Source organism: Tasmannia lanceolata, unplaced genomic scaffold, assembly GCF_043159265.1.
Source record: "Tasmannia lanceolata isolate RefF3 unplaced genomic scaffold, GAP_Taslan_0.1 ptg000011l, whole genome shotgun sequence".
Lineage (NCBI taxonomy): Eukaryota > Viridiplantae > Streptophyta > Magnoliopsida > Canellales > Winteraceae > Tasmannia > Tasmannia lanceolata.
In genome coordinates this window covers 16,770,220-16,792,064 of record NW_027518688.1, presented here as the reverse complement: position 1 = coordinate 16,792,064, position 21,845 = coordinate 16,770,220, and the positions used below count along the sequence as shown (strand labels likewise).

The window sequence follows — 21,845 nt, the reverse complement described above, 5'->3', positions numbered from 1 at the left end:
GAGGCACTTCTACAAATCCACTATACTTGGAAGAATACATGGTTACAGTGGTCTTCTCATAAGATCACCTATGGCCTTCTTACAACTTTTATAGTCTCACACTATCTCACAAAGATACCCTCTCGAGGGTGCACACAAACAATGCGCTCTCTCTCTCTCTCTCTCTCTCTCTCTCAAGGTCTCACTCTCAAGATAGACACTCTCTCACTCTCTCTCACACACAGAGAGAGACTTCTTGTTTCCGTTGGTGAATGAGTGGATAATCGAAATGAGGGGGGGATGCCTCCTTTTATAGGCATGGTTAGTGGGCACCACCCATGGTTGGTGGCTCACTAAATTTGACAATGAAAGCGGGGGTAGCCGTCAAGTTTGAAACGGTGGAACTGCCACCATATTTGAAAAAAGGTAAAGGCCATGTGTGGTAGCCATGCTTTAATGGCTACCACATACCATGGCATGCCTTTTGTCTTCACATACAACAGGAAGAGGATCTCCAAATTTGATTTTTCCTCCCCTCCTGGAGAGATAAGATCAAGATTAGATGGAGCAGAAGGGTGTGTAAAGATAGGAGTGCTTGGATGTTCATTGAAGAGATTTTTCCAAGGATGGGTCTCGGGTAAGAGGGAGTCGTGGCCTCCATTTTTTTTTTCCAGAATCTCTAGTAGAAGGAAGATCATTTGCCTTCCGATGAACAGAACCTCTGTCCTTATCATATGCATTTATCTTGATTGGATCTCCATCAGTTGAACCTGACTTTAGAATGGCAGGGGTGCTAAGGTGGGTATTGTCAGATTTCAAGGAAGGTCTGAGAGGATTTTGGAGGTCTCTGGTCAATCCAAAGTTAGAGGAGATTAGTGGATATTTTGCATTTAGGCGGTCATTTAACCTGGCTGGATCTAACTTAGCCTTGTTTACTAATTGGCAAGAGTAGGCATGGTTATTTACTTTATGAGGTAATCTGGATTATGAATCACCTTTTTTTCTCTTCTTTCTTCTGTATTTTTTTTTCTATGACAGATTCGGATTCACAATCACTTACTCCATTTCTATTTTTTTCTATGGCAAGAGTAGTCTTCTACTCCATTTCTAAATAGATCCTAAAATCTTAGATTTAGATTTTCTTTTTCTCCCATTTTTCACTGGAAAAGCAGGAATTTAGTGCGAGGATGATAAAAAGTAAACTTACTATGCGTAAGGTCACTCTTGGGGATCACGGACCCATGGTACAACCAATTTTGGGTCCCACAGGGCGACATGTATGTGGAGTCAAGACCGTTGATCTCATAGAACATCATGAGATGACCCACAGGCATAGGTCATATACGGAACGGACATCCTGATGATTTATATAATCCAGGACAATCAAATCCTGAATTATTTGAGAGGGCATGGATTATTTGAGAGTGAGAAGTGGCCAAAAATTAAGCATAGTTTTTTTGTGTCTTGGGTTTTCAGGCTTTTCTTGCCCACTCCTCACTCCTTGCATCTCCTATCTATCCCTCCGCCACTCACTATTGGGTATGCTAATATTCCAGGAAAAAAACATTCATATATGCTCTATTTGGTTACTTGTTTTGGGAAGATTGTAGGAGTTTCAAATGCATGAGATCTCCCAGAGATCTCCCCAAAGCATGTTTGGTTGTCATTTACACCTTTGACCACTAGACAACTTCTAGACATCATTATTGGTTTTTATCCTAGGTGGCACCTACGTGGCAGAGATGTCCCCCCCCCCATAATATTCTCCCCTTTTTTCATCAAAATGGAGAAATTTGTTGGGGGAATTAGGAGAAATTCTTGTCTTATTCTTTCTCTCTCTTTCTCTCTCTCTCTTACTTTTCTCTCTCTTCCACCTATATTTGATAATGACACCCTACATCTTCCGCTAATTTCCTCGCGCAACCAAATACTACTTGCAAATCTCCCTCCTAATATTCTCCCCATCTTCCATTCTTGTCTAATTCTCTTTGACTTATTTTTCTCCTATTCTCTCAGCCATCTACAAGAAACTAAACAGAGCAATAGCGAAACGTGCCCTTATAAATCAATGTATTCAAACTGCCCAGGGTTTAGCTTTTTTGGCCCTTATAAATCAATCTATTCAAACTGCCCAGGGTTTAGCTTTTTTGGTGGGACCCTAAACGAGGCTATATAAATCACAAGGGTATATGATCATCCTATCGACGTTTTCTCAACGGCATTCGGCTGGACGCCTTAGCTTGGATAAGCAGATTCGATCACATACGTGTGGTATCAGCGAGAACTAAAAGTGTTTTAGCATTTTCCTAACAATAAGAAACAAGAGCAAAGGCAGCTACAGAAGAATAGAGCTTGGGGCTGTTCTTGGGGGGATATAAAAATCCTTGGATAAGCTGTTTCTGGGATTGGTTACTCTGCTTGGATAATTTTATCTTGAATATCTAATTGGGTTTGTTCTATTAGGGGTGCACCATGGGCCGGATTGGGTCAGGCTGAGGCCAACCTAAGCCCACTCGGAGGTAGCATTACCTCAACCCTAACCAAGCCTCGAGTTGAGAAGGGACAAACCTACGTAACCAGCCTCTAAATTCTCAACCCTAACCCAACTCGAAATTAAATTACACCGGCTTTTCCCAACCCAATCCAAGGGAATGCTATTCCAACCTCCACGGATATTGGGTGAGCCCTGCCCAAGTGACGCCCCAAGTTCTCGACCTGAATAGAGGATAGCAAGCTTATCCAAGGGTAAAGTAAACCTGAGTTTGTTATCCCCATGGAGAAAAGCCCAAAAGAGAAAAGAAGAAGAACGAGAAAGCGAAGCCAGACAACCAGATTAATGACACCACCTCAAGATGATGAAACATTGCCAAGAGATCCTTTCGAGATGAATGATCGATCGAAAGCACACCAAGACAATGGTGCATGGTTTCTCTACAGTAACAAGAATTTATGACCTCAAAATCAGATTATGAAACCTTCAGATTCTCTAAACACTTATATTATGTTGTGGGGACAAGTCCATGATGTGGGCACCACACCCACAAAAATGAGGGACTCCTATTTATAGTAGGTGATTAGCTTTCCTAACCACAAAAGGAAAGTGAGAGATTGACGTGAGTGTGACGGTAAGATAAAAGAAGAAAAAACAGTAAAAGAGTGGAAGAGTGAAAGAGTGAAAGAGTAAGAGAAGGAGAGAGAGAGAGAGAGAGGTGGGTTATCTCTTGGTCTCGTGTTATTCATTTATTTTAGGTGCACCCCCTCATAACCTGATTTGACATGAAAAGTGGGGAACTTTATGCTGTTAATCTTCATGTTGTTCATGTCTTGATCTCCAGATTGCCCAGTGTGGCACTACCCTGACCTTTAAATCCTTGCTGATTTTCAGACCTAAAGAATTTCCATTTTCCAAAACATAAATATAACTAGTTCTTGTCAGAAAGACATGTTAAACATAGAAATAAAATGACTTCCCAAAACCTACCAAGAAGTTGAGATAGAAGCAACATCTTTGAAATGAAAATACAAAGAAAAAACTCATATGAAATCTCCTTATCAACCCATCTGAAAACCAAACTAAACTAATTTTAAACATCAATTAAAATCATCATTTCCCAAAGTCAGCCTACATCCCATACTCGATAATGAAGTCCCTTGGTCCATCCCCCTGATCATGTACTCACGCCTTTTAGTGATGGCAAGTACTCAGCACCAACTCTTTTGATCATCTAACCTTGCAAGAACTTCGCGAGAAAGCTATCGATACCTCTTGCTTCCATGTAATTGTAAAAAGCTTTCTGTAATTTCTCATCCAAATCCCTGCAGACAATAAATAGATAAATACAGTAACAGATTCAGCTTTTACCCAAAAAGTACCCTCATTGACCTGATTCAAAAATAACCTGGGTTGGGTTTAAAAATCATGGGCGTTGGGTTGGGTTGGGATGGGTTCCAGCTTGAAACCCGACCCCGACCCAAACTCTGGTCGGGTTATGTTCAAAGAAAAAAAACCGGAGCCCGGAGCCCAAAACCTGACTCTTATAGGTATACTAAGATTTTCTTACATATCTCTTGAATAACATGATAAATTATTTTTCAATGCAATAACCGTTTTCATTGAGGTGATTATGGTTTTTTGCGAAAAAAGTAGTTTCCTTCATTTTATGCAATTGGTGACTAAAATGTAGAGATTTTTAGTGTGAAAATCTGTTGTTTTCTACCATCTTTGAAATTAGTCACTACCCTAAGCTACACATTAGAAACCTGGTCTGAGAAAGTATTTCAGATAAGGTCGGGTTTATGAATCTCAAGTTTTCTCATAAAATACTCAACCCAACCTGACCCTGGATAATTTCTCGGGTAGGGTAGGGTTGGATTTTGGAAAACCCAACCCACTCCCACTCGACCCTAACTGCAACCCTAACAAAAAACACTAGTTTTAGATGGACATCCTTACTATTCTTTTTGTGCTTGAGTTGGGCCTGAGGATAGAGTGAATCTCTGCAATTTATTGGGTATGAGTGAAGGGTGTTATTATAATGATAAAGAGAATGCCATTGTTGATTGAAAATGGAAAATGATATCTGCGCCAAGTGTTTCGATAAACATGCGCTCCACTTGTTTGTCGTGTAGTAATTAAAGGGTTTAAAGAGCTTTTTGAGAACCGTAATATACCCTTTAAATACTACACGACAAACAAGTGGAGCGCATGTTTATTGAAACATTTGGCACAGATATCATTTCCCTTGAAATTTTGAAACACACACAACAACAAAAATAAAAAACATTAAGAAAAAAAACAAAAAAAAACCCACAATTTTTATTCTGCGACATTGATATCATCAAAGCCAAAATCCTTCAATGAAACCTAAAAACCCATTTAAATGGCACAGATTGATTTCCTAAAGCCCACTTTTTCAGTTGATTGTTGCCCAGTTTTCTTCTACAAAATGAAATTTCCAGCTCGATAACCATTTGTTTTGTTTGATTTTTATATCCAAAAACTGAAATTCCCACTTCCATTTTTCGTATACAAGTCAAGGAAATCAAACAATTGAAATTAAAAAGTACGAAAAACTTACGAAAATCTGGGGCCTATAATAATAGGCATCGGTTCTATCAACTTAACACGATCAGAGGGCAGTAGTCGCATTTTATGTAAGGTGATATCTGTAGAAGAGGCAATGCAAAAGAATTCCATAGAACTCCTGTGAAGGCTTGTGAATTTTACAAGTAGAGGAATGAATTCCAAAGAATTGGCTACAAGCAGAGGAATATCCAGCTGACTCCAACTCTCCTCTACTTCTTTCTCAAAAATATCAAGATTCAGAACCTCAACTTGGACAGTCTCAATCAATAACTCTCGCCTTAAAGTGATGATTGAATGTTCGCTGATATTATCGATGACCTCAAATGGGGGGAGCTCGTCTGGAGAAGCATCGTACTACACAGAAAAATAGGAGAAATCACAAGAGAATATCAAGTTAATCCAAATTGGTTCACAACGTGATTGATCTTCTTAGAGAGAAGATCAGCATCTTGGCCCACTTCGAGGAAGGGTCAGTCCTCCTTTCTACACAAAGACACACATTCCGGAATAAAATTCTTACAAAGAGGAATCATACGAGGAAAATAAATTTTGACACTAGGATTGGTTTTCTGAGTTAAATCTCTGTCAGCTCTGAACTGCCCTGTTTGGATTGCAAGAAAAACAATTATGATGGGGAATTTTTTTCTCTTTATTTCTTTACATGATTCAGAGGGAAATGATATGAGTATGGTTCATTTAGAGGGGTATTATTTATAAATTGAAGAACCATCTACGTGAAAATTGATTAGGGTTGGATCAACATATCTTTTTAGTGTGTAAAACAAGTAAAAAATTTAGAAATACTTTTCATTTCCAAACTTTTATAGAAAATTCATGCAATCCAAAAATGGCCTAACAAAATAGAAAAAGAAAACATGGCAAACCAAAAACACCCACAATATGTATAGTTTTAGGAGAAATGATATTTGCAAGGAGAAGAAAAGAAGAAGAAAACTATAAAAAAAAAAATTAATAAACTTAAAATCCGAGAATAAGAAGAATAAGAAAAAAACAGGAAAAAACTCCTAAATTAATAATTTTGAAGAGAGAATTTGATGGGTTTTTTGTTTACAAGTACCTTATCGGCATCGAAGGGCTGTAAATTCCAATTGAGTTTCTTAACAAGAACACGATTGAGGCGGGCTTCGGCTTTGAGGTTTTTAGCAAAGGATAAGCCATTGAAGGGAAATAATGAAAAGGGTTTTGAAGGGGTTTGAGAGATTTTTGACCCAAAAGTAGAATAAGATGAAGAGATTAATAAGGAGCAATAATGGGGTTTTCTGGATGCGACGGAGGAGAGTAAAGAGGAGCCAAGGAGGGAAGAGATTGCAGTAGCCATTTTTCTCTCCTCTTACTACACTAAATCGGTTTGGATTTAGATTTTAGACTCTATGTTTGGTATGATACAATAAAAATGCATACTGCAGTTATTTTAGTAATTTTATTATGACAAATATGTAAATATGTATTTATTAATAATATAAATATTTACTGGGGATTTGCTAGGGTCCATCACAAAAGGCATTTCGCGGCTAGTGTGTCGCATGTCAGACCAGTCACCTCGTGAGTGGAGACAACATGCTAGCAATTCCCTATTTACTGATTAAATAACATTGCATAATTTTTGCAATTGCAGTAAAATAGTTTTTTTTTTTTTTTTGGATATTGGACTTAATTGGACTGGACTTGGAATTCATTAATTCAAATAATGTATTTCTTATCCAAAAAATATGTGTCCATTATGGAGAACACCTCTAGTGTTCTTCATATTTTTTTTCCATTGTTTTTAGGGTTTCCATCTGATGGACAAAATCTCACATAAAATAGAAAACCCCATTCTATATTAGAAATAAATAATCAATATCAAAACTAGGGTTTGATGGAACACATAAATGGGGCTGTGAATCTCAATTTCCAACCTACATGAAACACATGAAAGGTATTGTTGCAACTTGGGCTGGGTTGAGTCTGGTTGAGGCAGACCCTAGCCCAACCTGTGGTACAATTAACTTCGCCCTAGTCCTAACCCTAACCCAATCGACCTCTAAATCTCTCAACTCTAACCCAATTTTCAAAATAAGGCTGGGTTGATAGGTTGGCTTGGGGAAAAAAATTTAGAGGAGACTGGTCGACCGGGTTTGGTTGCAATCAACCCTGACCCAACCTTTGTTTCTCAACCTTGAGGTTGCAGATTTGATCCCAGCTCTAAACCCAACCCAAGTTGCACACCTAGTAAAGGAACTGGATATGATATTACACAAAACATTTTTTATTTCATTTTATTTTATTTATGCAAAAAATGCTGAGAAATTTCAAAGAGCTATGCCATTGAAGACTACTAAGGATGATGAATTTGGCAAAGTAGTACCTCTATTAAAGTTTGAAATTCTATGATAGAAGAAATATGTACATCGATGACCACACTAAAAACAACACCCATTATCCCTGCACCAATCTGGTTTTAATTGAGCCTTATTATATAGAGCCTTTCATTTTAAGCAGAAAATCAACTGAGAAATTCTGAACTAGTCTGCTGTTGTAGACTAACCAGCTGACTGTACGTACTGTGGGACCTACTCATTAGTTCACTGTGGCTGCCACTTTCCACGATCTTCCCATAATGTAGCACGGCGATCCTGTTGGCGTTGCAAATAGTCGACAATCTGTGAGCAATTACAATAGTAGTTCGGCCTTCCATTAGCTTATCGAGAGCCTCTTGAACCACTCTCTCAGAGGCCGTGTCCAATGCACTTGTGGCCTCATCCAGAAGAAGAATTGTGGGATCTTTTAGGATTGCTCGTGCAATTGCCACTCTCTGCTTTTGTCCCCCCGACAACTGTACCCCTCGCTCTCCGACTTGGGTCTGGTACCCATCGGGCATTCTACTGATGAACCCATGAGCATTCGCTGCCCTGGCGGCCTTCATTATTTCAATCTCCGAAGCCCCTTCTTTTCCATATTGAATGTTTTCGTAGATTGTCGTAGAGAATAGTGCGGGTTCCTGCTGAACCAAACCAATTTTAAGCCTCAACGATCTCAAGTTTAAACCTCTGATATCCCGCCCGTCGATCAGAATTGCCCCTGAATTCGGGTCATAGAATCTCATTATAAGTGCAATCACAGAGCTCTTTCCTGACCCACTTTGTCCTACTATTGCGAGGCTAGTTCCTGCCGAGACTTGTAAATCCAATCCCTTGAAGACCGCGACATCAGGCCTGACAGGGTACTTGAAGCTCACATTCTTGAATTCAATATCTCCCCTGATTTCTGTAACCACTTCTGATTTTGGATCATTGAGGTCTATAGCTGTTTTCCTTTCGAGGATACTAAGAACTGACCCAAGAGCTTGTGTTCCCTTTACAATGTCGGGTGCAAGAGCAAGTGTTTCCGCAACCCCCAATGCCGTGATCATCAACACCATGAAGGACTTCATGACATCACCAAAGTTGGATTCTTTGTGCCTGACAAGTTGCGATGCATACCAGAGGCCAAGTGCGTAGGAACAAAATGCGAGTAGTTGAGTCAAACCGTAGCCTAGACCTGATATGTGCCCACGTAGAAGGGCTTGCTTATTTGGTCTGTCTAGTTCTTGGGCAAATTGGGCTGCAATTCGGTCCTGGGCATTGAACGCAGCCACAGTTCGAATGTTGGTGATGGCTTCCCGGACAATAGCAGTGGCCTGAGAATAGGCACGGGTGTAATCTCCTCCGAATCCCTTCAGAAATAGTTGCTGCACATAGCATGGACAATGGAGAACTTGATCAGAACACAAGAGAGAAATTAGGGGTGCAACTCGGGTCGATTTTTGGGAATTCGGGTTGAGCTTCTACCTTAAAATCGGGGCGGGTTGATTCCTATTCATTTTTTAGCAAAAGCTCAACTCAACAGGACCCAAGTTGCACCCTAAAAGAAATCAAACATTGTTCTCAAATGAGAAACATAAAATAAAAACAGATATTTCTCATCAGATCCAAAGCAAGTCCATGGTTTCTTTCAATGAAGCAGATTGATAATTACCTCAGCTAGTGAGGCACCAATAAGTAGAGGAAAGGTTGCAATGAGGACAGCTGCCATGCGCCAACTGAGACAGAATGCGATAACAAATGCGGTTACAGTAAGTGACACATTCTGAACTATGATTGATAGACGGTCCGATAGTGCACTTCTCACTATTGTGGCATCGGCCGCTAAAGTTGACACCAGTGACCCACTGCTATTCTCATCCAAATCAAACCAGCCAATCTCATTACGGAGGATAGCTGCAGCTCAAAAAAAGTGAGTTTAAAAACTGAAATAAGATGTACTTTACTATTTGTTATATGCCTTTTTATCTATGTTATTTTTGGAGGTTTCTTGGATCTTATGATTTAGTTTCATTATTTTTTCCCTGTTAAGTATATTTCAGTATCTATGAGATATTCAATCCTCACTATATTCTCAAATTTCTAATTTGGCTCTTAAAGTTCAATTCCCCTTTGCGATTTTGGTGCTCTCTTCCATGTGCACGCAAATGCTCCTCCACATTCTCACACATATTCTTTCATGAGAGCGACTCCTAAATCATATCGATTAGCACATTTCATGTGTGTATTGAACACACTGAAGAAGGGTTTTTTTTTTTTCTTTTTGATGACATAGGGTATCCCCACCGCAATATTTGGGGTGGGACTATTCCCCACATTGAAGAAGTTGCCACTTCAATTGTGAGAATTCGCATGTGATTAGCTCGCCCCCATGTTTACTCCTCTCCTTAGATTGCAGACCGTTTCACTGATCTATGATTTAGAAAATGACAACTTCTATTGGTTGACAAGTTACCCCTTATTGAGTTGCACGTATATGTATATTTCTTTTATTTTAGGAATTTTATGCATATTTTTATCTTTTTTACTTGAATGATAACCATATGTTTAGGAATTTATTAATCTATCATACAATTCTTTAATATGTTCCTCAACTTAGCAAGTAAGCACCCATAAAATTGAAATGTGAAATAGAAGTTGAATACCTGAGAACATAAAGAGGCGGACACGAGTAGTCACTCTTTCTCCCATCAAGGTATAGAAGTAGTGCTGCAATAGATATATAAGCACAGTAATGACTGCTGCTCCAACGAATATGAGAGACATTCTTTGGACCTCTTGTTTGATTTCTAGATTTTGATGAGAGTAGAACACATTCAGGATATGTGTAATTCCAAGGGAAAATAGAGGAGCTTCCATTCCTGCAAGAACGGCACCCACCGACCCAAGTACCGCAAGTGGCCACTCTGGGGCATTAAGTCTAACAAGTTTCGAAATTGGCGATGCTGTGGATGATCTGGGCTTAACCAAGTGTTGATTTTTAGTCTCCAAATCTATGGGGTCCATTGCTTCAGTCTCATGGTGATCTTTTCGATTGGGCAGTTCTGAAAATTGTGTTGCTACGGAAGAGTCCCTGACGAACATAATTCCACAGATTAGAGTTGTGTCAGAGCAACAATTTTAGTTTAAGACCTCGTCTTAATTTTAGAAGCACTTACATTGACTCTCTAAAACTTTCTTGACTTTGATATCCAATATTTTCTGATACCTGCAAGCTCACTAGATTGGCATACTCTCCTTCTCTTTTAGACATCAATTCCAAATGTGTGCCACTTTCAACAACTTTCCCATTCTTCAAGACGACAATGGTATCAACGTCGCGAATTGTGGACAGCCTATGCGCAACAACAATTGTTGTCCTATTTGACATGATTCTCTCAAGTGCTTGCTGAACGATGAGTTCAGATTCTGCATCTAGTGCGCTGGTGGCTTCATCTAGTAGTAAAATCTTGGGATTTCTTAGAACTGCTCTAGCAATGGCAATTCGCTGCTTCTGCCCTCCAGAAAGCAGAGTCCCCCCCTCTCCCACCTTAAATCAACACAATGAAATTTAGAAACAGATGTGTGTGTGTGTGTGTGTGTGTGTGTGTGTGTGTGTGTGGAAAAGTGTTTCTGGTCGATCATCCAGATAACTTATCTATTCTGTCGATCAGAAACAGAGTGGGGCCCACATTGTTTGGGTGATCCAAACCATTCTATTGATGGGACCTGACATAGATATTGTGTGCCCAAAAAATCATCTCCATAGGATCATCCTAATCATCTCCATAGGATCATCCTAACCCTTCGATTTGTGGAGGTTTAAAACCATCCATTTTAAACCTCCACAAATCGAAGGGTTAGGATAATCAATGGAGATGATTTTTTGGGCACACCCTATCTATGTCAGGGCCCATCAAATGAAGGGTTTGCATCACCTAGATAGAGTGGGCCCCACTCTGTTTATGGTTGATGGACCAGATAAGTTATCTGGTCGATCGGCCATAAACACTTATGTGTGTGTGTGTGTGTGTGTGTGTGTGTGTGTGTGCGCGTGTGTGCGTGTGTGCGCGCGTGTGTGTGGGTGTGGGTGCGCACGCACGTGCTTAAAATAGGACATCTTGTGCATTTTGTTTTAACAGAAGGATAACAGAAACCACATTTCAATATTGAGGAATATACCAACCTGTGTGTTGTAACCGTCAGGTAAAGCTTCTATAAAAGAATGTGCATTTGCAGCTTTTGCAGCCTCCATGATTTGATCCATATCTGCATCATCTCTACCAAAGAGAATGTTCCCAGCTATAGAGGTAGCAAATAATGCTGGTTCCTGACTAACCAGTCCCAGCTGGTCTCTTAGCCATTTCAATTGAAGAGTCTTCAGATCATGCCCATCCAACAGTATTTTGCCTAGTCAATGTCAATATGTAAGCCATGGAGTTGCTCGACGAATGAAATCCATTCATCGTATTATCAGTCTCCAATCCTTGCTAGTAAAGAGTAATATTTATATTATAATATACCTGATGCTGGATCATAAAATCGTTCAACCATGGAAATAATAGTGCTCTTTCCTGATCCACTCTGACCCACAACTGCGAAAGTCCTTCCCGCGCTAATGGAAAATCTTAAATCTTCAAAAACCATATTTGGTCTTGAGGAGTATGCAAAAGAAACTTCACAGAACTCAATTTTCCCGGAAACATTCGGTAAAACTATTCCATTGTCTGACTGTTTAGAAGAATTTGAATCTGCTTCTATCATGCTTATAATATTGCTCGCAGCAGCCCAGCCTTTGGCAATAGCACTGAGGTTTGGAGCTGCTTGACCAAGAGCACTAAAAACACAAAACAATGTATTTAAAACAAAGAATTTCCCATTTCAAAAAGAGAAAAAAAAAATTCCATTTAAAATAAAAAATAAAAAATTTATGTTAAAACAATTTTATGTTAAAACAGGATAATAATTCTACCATTATTGGGGCTTACAATCCACTCATGATAACGTTGAGAATTGTTGTAAATGCTTTACCACCATTGGTAACCTTATGCCTGACAAGGACCCCAGCATACCAAATAAGTAATGCCCATGCACAAAATAGAAGCCCATATGTAGATCCAACACCTAGTCCTTTTGCAATTCCACTTTTCTTCCCCAGCTTCAGGGCAGTTTCAAGTGACTCTGAATATGTTTTGACTGCTTTTTCCTCTCCGACAAACGAGTACACAGTACGGACTTGTGAAATCACCTGGTTCAAGTAGAAGGAAATAGATTTCAGATTGATGCAACACACTTCACAAATAACTAAAAATTTAGGGTCTGCTTGAATGTAATTAATATATGATAAACCTTATTATCACTCACACACACACACACACACACACACGCACGCTCACACAAAGGGTTTGAAGTTATGAAAGCAAAGTTCTTGAGAAGTATAAGTAAGCTGAATAACCTTTTCAGAAGAAAAGTTTCAGGTGTTGCATATTTTCAAAACAAGTTTTAAGAACTTTCTAAGATTTCAAGAGGTGCTCTCTCTCTCTCTCTCTCTCTCTCTCTCTCTCTCTCTCTCTCTCTCTTCTCTCTCTCTCTCTCTCTCTCTCTCTCTCTCTCTCTCTCATGTTCCTCCTAATTCATGGGTGTGGATGGTTTGCTATTTTTCGTGGGGTGCAGGCCCTGATTGATAGTTTGTGTGGAAATTGTATCATGGGACTTTATTTCTGTGATAGCCACTTGCATAAGTGGGGAATATAGAAGTGTTTAGGAGACCCTTAATTGGCTTGCCATGCCCAAATTTCTTGATTTTTTCTTTGATTTATGGTCTTCATTTTTCCATCAAATCCATAAACCAATTTCAGCTCTTTCATCAGTTGTGTTTCTAATTTCGATCGTATTTATCGCTGTCATTCATCATACCAATTATACCCAACATCAGGCTCATCTTCAAGCAGAGTGTGAAGTGTGAATCATCAGTCATCTTCTTCTTCTTCTTTCCTGAATCATTAGTTTTCTTTATTAGTAATTTTGACAGAAAGAAGTTTGATTTACATAGTGAAAATACATTTTGTACTTAAGTTTCTGCAGCTCAGTATGATAACTAGCTGGATTGGTTTGATCCATAGAAATGATTCTTATGAGAACCCCAAAAAGTAGTGCCCCCAGAAAGAGCTTTACATGTCACATTAATAACTAAGTCCCATTGCTCTGTTGGTTAAGTTCAATAGCTCACAAGATTTGCAAGGAAAATAAATATTTTTCCTTATCGATTCTAGATACTCCATGGACTAGTCAGAAAATATTGGGTATAATGAGCAGTTTTTTATATGTTTCTCATGTTATATTAATCACTAAAGTTCATTAGACTAACCAATATTCATTTCCCTTGGTTGGACTTTTCCTGTAAACAAAATATCGATCAACACAAGAAAAAGTAATTCCAAACACAAAGGAGGCAGTGATCTTTACCTCTTCTGCTACTTTTCCAGCTTCAGCATATGCTTCTTCACCCTTCTTTGAAATATTAGACATTGTTAAAGTGTATGCACCTCCAGCAATAACCATCAATGGAATGACGGCTACGGTGAGAAGCGTAAGCTGCCAAACTGACAAGAATCCTATGGCAAATCCAATAAAGAACTGAGCAAGGTACCTCATGCAGTGCCCTGTCTGCATTAATATATAAAGGAATGTGTTTAGTAATCTCATCAATAGTAAGTTACCAACCATAAACTTTAAATCATACTCAGGCCTAAAAGTTCAAATAGTTCAATGTATTATACATGTATTTGTTCTTCATTGCCAATGTGTGTTCGTAGAATCATAAAGATTGTATCATTGGTGTCCAGTACCACCAATGAAACTCGCCATTTAAATATTCAAATTTATTGCTTAGAATCAGTTCCCATGATCAGTAAAACAAACCCAATATCTTATAATATAACAAGGGAAATGTTATCAGCACAACCATATTTTTATATTTGCACAAACCCAGCTGTCTTTTCTTCTTGAATTGGCTCCTGAGAGCTTTTTGGGAGATGTAATAACCAGTTTACAACTCTTTAAATACTAAAAGACAAGATGGTTTGTGAAAATATCAAAATATCATTGTGCTGATATCATTTCCCTATACCAAAGATCTTACAAGCAAAATCTATACTGAAATCCAGTACCCAATATTTATACCTTATCACCAATTGCATCCTGGACAAGTATTGCATCACTTGAAATGTGAAAAATGATATTTGCATCTCGGACGTCTGTATCAAAAAAGTTAATATCTTTTCTGAGTACTGACTGAAGGTACTTCACCCTCAAACGAGCTGTCTGTCTCTCCCCAGTTTGCATCCAACATGATACCCCTGAGAAAATTGATTAAAATATTGTTCATCAGAGAACATTGAACTGTTGCTTTCAAGTTTACTTACATACTTAAATCAATTAAACATTTTCAGAATCAATCAATTTTTGCAATTCTACCTGTAAGGGCATGGATTAGAAAGTCACTGTAATTGCAATTGTACCAAGTGCAGCTAACAAATGAGGTTTTTGATGCTTAATTTTGAATGCAAGACAGCATATTCTTCAACCAACTCAGAAGGTAATTTCTAAAGGGAAATGATATCAGCACAACCAAGTTTTGAAATTTGCACTAACCCATCTTGTCTTTTACTATTTAAAGAGCTATCAAAGGCTATTACAGTTCCCAAAAAGTTTTCACAAGCCAATATAAAAAGAAAAGACAAGCTAGTTTTATGTAATTATTAAAACATGATTGTGCTGATATCATTTCCCTTTCTAAATTAAGTTAATAATCAAGGGGAAAAGAAACTTCCAGAACTGTTATATTGCTGGTTCAAGTTCTATCAGATATGAAGGGATGTCATGTACTGAGCTTAAAATTTTATGACATACCTATCCATGATGATGCCAAGAAAACAAGTCCGAGGTAAACTAATTGCAAAGCGAGCTGCAATAAAGAAGAAATTCAGAAGTGAGTGAAAGTTCAAATTTCTAGAATTATTCATGACAGAAACGAACTGAATTCCAAATATCTCAACTCAACTCAACAAAGCCTTTGTCCCAAGCTAGTTGAGGTCGGCTAAATGAATCCTTTAGAAAAAAATTCATGAAGAAGGTAAAAGGGATCTACCCGGCTCTAATCCTGGTTCTAGTTGGGTTCTTCTACGTGGATCATTTTAACAATAAGCAACACATATTCCACGTAAAATAAAAACATGAACATATATAACAATAAAATTGGTGTTTTTTTATTTTCTAAATTACTATGATTTATACCGATATTGAAATGCAATAAGAGCGCCGATTTAGAGTTTTTAGACCAGAAACCATTGTAATGGTTGAAGTAAGAAAGATAGATGTTGAACTGGAATTACTGAAAATAGAACTGAACCAAACAAAACAATCAACAGTCACTCATTGATTATAAGTACTTTCCAATACACCCATAGGCATTAAGTATTCAGAAAGAATCAACCAAAAGAATAAAATGGGTAATGAAACTGCAAAAATATCCTCTGGAAAAAGGTTTACATTGGACTCACCCTCAAAATTAAGAGTGCTGATTGAGCATTTCCATCTTGCCTATAATTCAATCTTTACCAGTACCTTTATGGAACCTCCTTAATATGATCGTCAATTCTGATATAAGGTAATTTGCTTCCACGACATGTCATTTCATCTTCCGTAAAAAGGCGGTCCACTTCAATATAATTTGTTCACTCATGAAGGACTTCATTAGCTGAATTTTGAGTGTCACCTTTCAAAGTACATAACTATTGTATCACCATGAAAAAAATTCTAATCTCAGTGAGTAGCTTATAGAGGGGAATATACTCACCCTGTTGTTCCAGCCATGAAAACAGTCTCTCTCTCTCTCTCTCTCTCTCTCTCTCTCTCTCTCTCTCTCTCTCTCCCTTTTTTGATGGGTTTTCCCTTTTGGGGTTATTCTCCATGGGGATAGAAATCTTTGGAGAAGCTGTTCCTGGGATTGGCTAACCTGCTGGGACAATTTTATCTTGAAAAAGCCCTGGGATAGGCTACCCTGCTTGTATAATATTGCCTACCTATTGGAGCTATTCCCGACGTCAACAAAGGACAGTAAGCCTATCCAATGATAACATAAAGCCCTGTTAGGAATTCCCATGGAGAACAGGTCCTTTGATCATATACTATTAGCGGTTTGTGGAACTCACCCTTTTCTTATGTTGATGTACTTCATCTAAAAACCACTGACTTAATTAGATGTCTTGTGCTATAATCTATAATTTTGTGCAACCACTGACTTAGTTGACTATCAACAGCATTTAATCAAGCCATCATTTAGTAATATCCAAATCCCAATTGGAAAACACTGACAGAACAAGAAAGGTTCTCATCATACAATAAAACATTGAAATCCACACAACAAATCATTTAGGGCCCATTTGGATGCCAAGAAGATTTTGATTTGGATTTCTCACATTTGCAGCCCTTTTTGCATTGTAATTTGGATCGGATCAAATTCTTGGATTTCTAATTCAGCAGCTGACAGTGAAAAAAATCAGATTTCTAAATTTGCTGTGGAAATAAGAAATTGGAAATCCACAAATCTGGGAGTTTCCTTCATCCTCTTTGCTCCTCAACCTCTCCCCCCCACTAGGAAGTACCCCCTTCCCTCTCTGTCTCCCTCTACATGAGCTGCCGGATCTATTCAATTTGTATTCAAAACTCAATTCCAAATCAAAATACAAAATGGGAGGTATCCAAACGGGCCCTTAAGGCGACGTTTGGAGACCCACAAGATTTAGATTTGGATTTCTCACATTTGCAGTTGAGATTTGGAAATGGATCAGATCCTTAGATTTCCAAATCAGCTACAACAGTGAAAAAAATCGGATTTTCAAATCTGTTCTGCAAGACATTATTTGGAAATCAATATTTGTGGCAATTACCCTCACCCTCGCTGCTCCTCGACCTTGCTGCAGCAGCAGCGAGACGTCTCTCTCTCTCTCTCTCTCTCTCTCTCTCACACACACACACACAACATGTGGATGGGATGATTGATGTATTTTGTATCCAAAACTCAAATCCAAATCCAAATCCAAATAATAAAACATGAGGTATCCAAACGTGGCCTTACTCCAATTATGTTAACTTCATAAACATGAAAACCAAAGTCACAGAACACCTAGCAATGGCACCAGCATACGTGAAACAACCAATTACTCCAAAAACTGTTAGAGATGGTGTTATTTAATCAATTGTACTTCAACACTCCCCCTCACGTGCGTCGCCACTCTTTCTTTTGGGTTGGCCCTACACTTGGATTTTTAATATCAGGGAGTTGTTGGGTTTTGAACCCAGAACCTACAATGACTCTATACATGTGAAACAACCAATTACTCCAGAAGCTTAGGCTGTTAAGAGTTTGTGTTATATAATCATTTGTACTTCAACTGCATAGTAGTACCTTAGAAACCTCAGAACTCATTCTCTGAGGATCTGCAGACAGAGAACCCAAGGAGTCGATCATGCTGCCGAAGAGCGCAAAGAACACAGGAAGACCAGCTCCATGGATGCACGCACCAATGCTGCTGAAAAGTATTAAGAAAAAGTATCGGCAAGAGCAAACAACCCAAAGAGTGGAGTTGAAGATTTCAATTCCATTGCAGAGAGAGAGAGAGAGAGAGAGAGAGAGAGAGAGAGAGAGAGAGAGAGAGAGAGAGAGAGAGAGAGAGAGAGAGAGAGAGAGAGATGAAGCAAAGGCCATGAAAGGAGGTCTGTCTCTGCCATGGAGCTCTAGTGGGGTGTCTGGTCTCTGGTTTTCCAGGCATTAAAATGAACAGTGGCTTCGTTGGCCAACTAACAAAGGGCCTCTCAAACTAATTCAAAACTAGTTCTAAAAAACAGATTTCTTAAGATGGAAATCAAGCGATTCTTGCTGCCCAAAGAGTTGGGTTTCATGTATTTTACTATGTGAATCCAAAACCCCTTCGAATGAATTCGAGATTTTCAACTAAAAGAACGAAAACACTTCCAAAACAGGATTTCGTTTGGAGTGTAAACATGAAAGTGGGATTGACCGGTATCCTGCTCAATTTTAAAACCGGTTCCTCTAGCATTACTCTTTTTGAAAGAATAATGACATGAAAGAACCGGGAATAATCTCTTGCCTTTTGAAACTACCCTCCCAAGGTCATGTGGCATGAAGAAATTTATTTGGGTCCCCTCTCGTTGGTTCCCACTCCTTTTAAAAAAAAAAAAAAACTAAAATGGTTTTATTTTGGGAAATGATATCAGCACTTCAATGTTTTGATATCCACACTCTCCTTGCTTGTCTTTTAGTATTTAATGGGCTTGTGAGAGCTTTTTGGGAACTGTAATAACCAGTTGACAGCCTTTTAAATACTAAAAGACAAGCTAGTAGAGCGTGATATCAAAACATTGCAGTGTTGATATCATTTTTTTTAAAGTAGTGTAAAAAAGGCTTGTGTATGACTAAAAGTTTAGTCCTAGGTTGAAAAGTGAGAAAACTAGAGAGGGGTAAATAAGTGTCACTCTTCTCTCTTCCTTTTAAAGCACAATACCATTTTGCAAGTTGTGTTGGGCTCACACCATCAATGCAAGTGCACGTGCGCGGCGTGGACACTGAGCTATAAAGTGCTAGCGGCGCTTTTTGGCGCACTTTGCAATTCGTCGCAAGGTGTGATTGGGTGCGTTAAATTATTTTGATTAGACTTGGGTCATTGATTTTTATCGGTTAGTGTGATTAGATGATGACCAAGTGAGATTGGTCACAAGCTGGTGCGATCTGAACTATAAGATTGGGACTAGGTGTTTTCCAACAGTCAGACTCGATTAACTGCAATCTAGATTGTAGGAGCATGTGGAAGTGATAGAAGGTCAATCGGGTGTGAAGTAAGTGCGTGATGGTGACGGTAAGTGTAGCACCGATAGTAACTCGATCGGGTACGGTCTGGACCGCAGGATTGCGACCTGTCGCGTACCATTAATTGATTATCAATCGGAGGGGATCTATGCCACAAGTTGGCGATCAATCGTGATCCAATGGTCAAATGACCGTTGGGCTGGCTATAATTTTATACAGTCCAATTCACAACAGGAGCTGATATGGGTCGTAGAATCGTGATCGGATGTGATCTAATGGTCAAATAAGCATCCTGCAATGATCATGTGCGTTTAAAAGGTGCATTCAATGAAAAACGTAAATTGCTAGTAAAGAAGACCCATCAAGTCATGACTTCCCAATTCAAAATTTGGAGCTTCCAATGGAAAAAAAAAAACACGCACCATCCTAATCCGTGTTAAAGAATTTGGCCACCCGAACTTGCCAAATTCAATATCACACTAGACCCAAGCTGGATATCTTATGCTATAGTCTATAAATTTGTCCAACACTGACTTAATTTACTATAAACAACATTCAATCAAACCACTAGCTATTTAGTAATATCCAAATTCCAATTGAAAAACACATCATTTGTTTCATATCTCCATCAAATATTCTCATCCCCTGTCCACTTTGTTCAACAAATTCATCCTTGTGGAAAAGCCACAAACCTAAATTGCTGGTAAAGAAGCTCCATCAATTCATGAATTCCCAATTCAAAATTTGGAGCCGCCAATGAAAAAAAAACCATGCACCATCCTAATCCATGTCATAGAATTTGGCCACCAGAACTTGCCAAGTTCAATACTCACACAAGACCCAAGTTGGATATCTTTTGCTACAATCTATAACTTTGTCCAACCACTGTCTTGATATACTATGAACAGCATTCAATCAAGCCATCATTTATTAATATCCAAATCCCAGTTGAAAAACCCCGAAACAATCAACAAATTCTTGAAACAGAACAAGAAAGGTTCTCATCATACGATGCAACATTGAAATCCACACAAAACCAATTCATTTACTCCAATTACACTCACTTCTGCAACATTAAAACCAAAAGCATAAAAACCCAAGCAATGGAGACAGTATAGTACCTTAGAAACCTCAGAACTCAATCTCTGAGGGTCAGTAGACAGAGAACCCAAGGAATCAATCATTCGTCCGAAGAGCACGAAGAACATGGGGAGCCCAGCTCCATGGACGCAGGCACCGATACTCCCGAAAAGCATTAAGAAACAGTCGGCTGTGTCCGCAAGAGCGAACAACCCGAAGAATGGAGTCGAAGATTTCGATTCCGGTTCTGATGGGCCTGGTTTTTGAGTTGGGTTCTCATAGTTTGTGGGAACAGAGAGCTCCACACCTTCCATTGAACAATGGAGAGAAGAGAAGAAGAAGAATCAGAGATGAACAAAAGGCCATGAAAGGAGGTCTCTCTTTGCCATGGAGCTCTCGTGGGGTCTCTGGCTTTCCAACTAGTAAATGTACCTGCTCAATTAGGCCAACAAACTTATCAGTCTCTTTAACTGTCGGCGGTGCAGGTCATTGAACATGCCTCCCTCCCCCCCCCCCCCCCCCCCCCCCCCCATGAAAGGAGGTCTCTCTTTGCCATGGAGCTCTCGTGGGGTCTCTGGCTTTCCAACTAGTAAATGTACCTGCTCAATTAGGCCAACAAACTTATCAGTCTCTTTAACTGTCGGTGGTGCCGGTCATTGAACATGCCCCCCCCCCCCCCCCCCCACCACACACACGGGGCGCAAGATAGCGAGATGTCCTTATTCTTGCTAAAAATAAGGTTTGCTGTCTAATACTTCCTCTCTTTTTTTTTTAGCAAAATGTTTAAAATGCATATTAAAAGCATTTTTTGGGGGCAGTGATAAATCGACTCCCCATGTGTCTTTCTCAAAGAGGAGAGAGATAGACACATGGGGAGTCGATTGATCAATTTGGGGAGTGGATTGATCACTCCCCTTTTTTGGCTTACTTTTCAAATTTGCTCCCGCTATATTTTGTAAATGACAAAATTTTAAGGGGAGTGATAAATCGACCCCTTTTAACGTAAAACGTTAGAGTGTATGAGTTGTACACCTGTACAGTGTTTAACGGCAAATGAAAACTTTGTTCGCAAGTCCTAACGTGTTACGTTAAAAGGGATCAATTTAAGATATATGGGGGTCGATTTATCGCTGCCCAATTTTAAATATATTTTTTTTGTCTTTTAGTTTTTTACTAAGTTCTTTGAACCAATTCCTTATTAAGATCGATTTTCCCGTCCATTTTTTTTTTTTTTTTGCCAAATCAAGTTTTGCTAACTATGGTAGTAGTGACCCATTAGATCAGAGGTTTCAAATCATTCCATTAGCGAGTATTTAAGACACATGTGCCTTTAACATACGGAGCAATGCTTCAATGTGGTGCGACCTCATTTCAATACAGTGAGACACCCCCACTTCAGCATAGCAGGTCCCATCTTTGATTTATCTGAACCATTTATTTAATAGTCTTTGTTTTAGATCTCTCGATCCCC

At 39.0% G+C, this 21,845-nt stretch overlaps 2 protein-coding genes across 2 annotated transcripts; both read right to left on the bottom strand.

Moving 5' to 3' along the window:
- Positions 1-3,419: 3,419 nt before the first annotated feature.
- LOC143886185 (uncharacterized protein At2g39795, mitochondrial-like) lies at positions 3,420-6,458 on the bottom strand. The gene is made up of 3 exons (XM_077390138.1): positions 6,144-6,458; positions 5,058-5,419; positions 3,420-3,795 (listed from the first exon to the last, which is right to left on the bottom strand). The coding sequence occupies exons 1-3, from the start codon at positions 6,402-6,404 to the stop codon at positions 3,705-3,707; spliced, it is 714 nt and encodes a 237-aa protein (XP_077246253.1). The 5' UTR covers positions 6,405-6,458; the 3' UTR covers positions 3,420-3,704.
- An 860-nt stretch (positions 6,459-7,318) lies between these two features.
- Positions 7,319-20,873, bottom strand: LOC143886499 (ABC transporter B family member 13-like). Its single transcript, XM_077390492.1, has 11 exons — positions 20,416-20,873; positions 15,319-15,373; positions 14,590-14,765; positions 13,873-14,073; positions 12,396-12,655; positions 11,931-12,244; positions 11,594-11,817; positions 10,587-10,957; positions 10,074-10,501; positions 9,083-9,324; positions 7,319-8,795 (listed from the first exon to the last, which is right to left on the bottom strand). Exons 1-11 carry the CDS (start codon positions 20,686-20,688, stop codon positions 7,572-7,574), a joined length of 3,768 nt encoding a protein of 1,255 aa, XP_077246607.1. The 5' UTR covers positions 20,689-20,873; the 3' UTR covers positions 7,319-7,571.
- Between the last annotated feature and the right edge of the window lie 972 nt (positions 20,874-21,845).

Coding starts and splice junctions, on each gene's coding strand:
- LOC143886185 (XM_077390138.1), bottom strand. CDS start 6,404: ATGGCTACTGCAATCTCTTCCCTCCTTGGCTCCTCTTTACTCTCCTCC. Junction 5,420..6,143: donor AGCCCTTCGATGCCGATAAG/GTACTTGTAAAC, acceptor TTTTCTGTGTAG/TACGATGCTTCTCCAGACGA. Junction 3,796..5,057: donor ATTATAGGCCCCAGATTTTC/GTAAGTTTTTCG, acceptor TATTGTCTGCAG/GGATTTGGATGAGAAATTAC.
- LOC143886499 (XM_077390492.1), bottom strand. CDS start 20,688: ATGGAAGGTGTGGAGCTCTCTGTTCCCACAAACTATGAGAACCCAACT. Junction 14,074..14,589: donor AGGATGCAATTGGTGATAAG/GTATAAATATTG, acceptor ATATTAATGCAG/ACAGGGCACTGCATGAGGTA. Junction 11,818..11,930: donor ATTTTATGATCCAGCATCAG/GTATATTATAAT, acceptor GACATTGACTAG/GCAAAATACTGTTGGATGGG.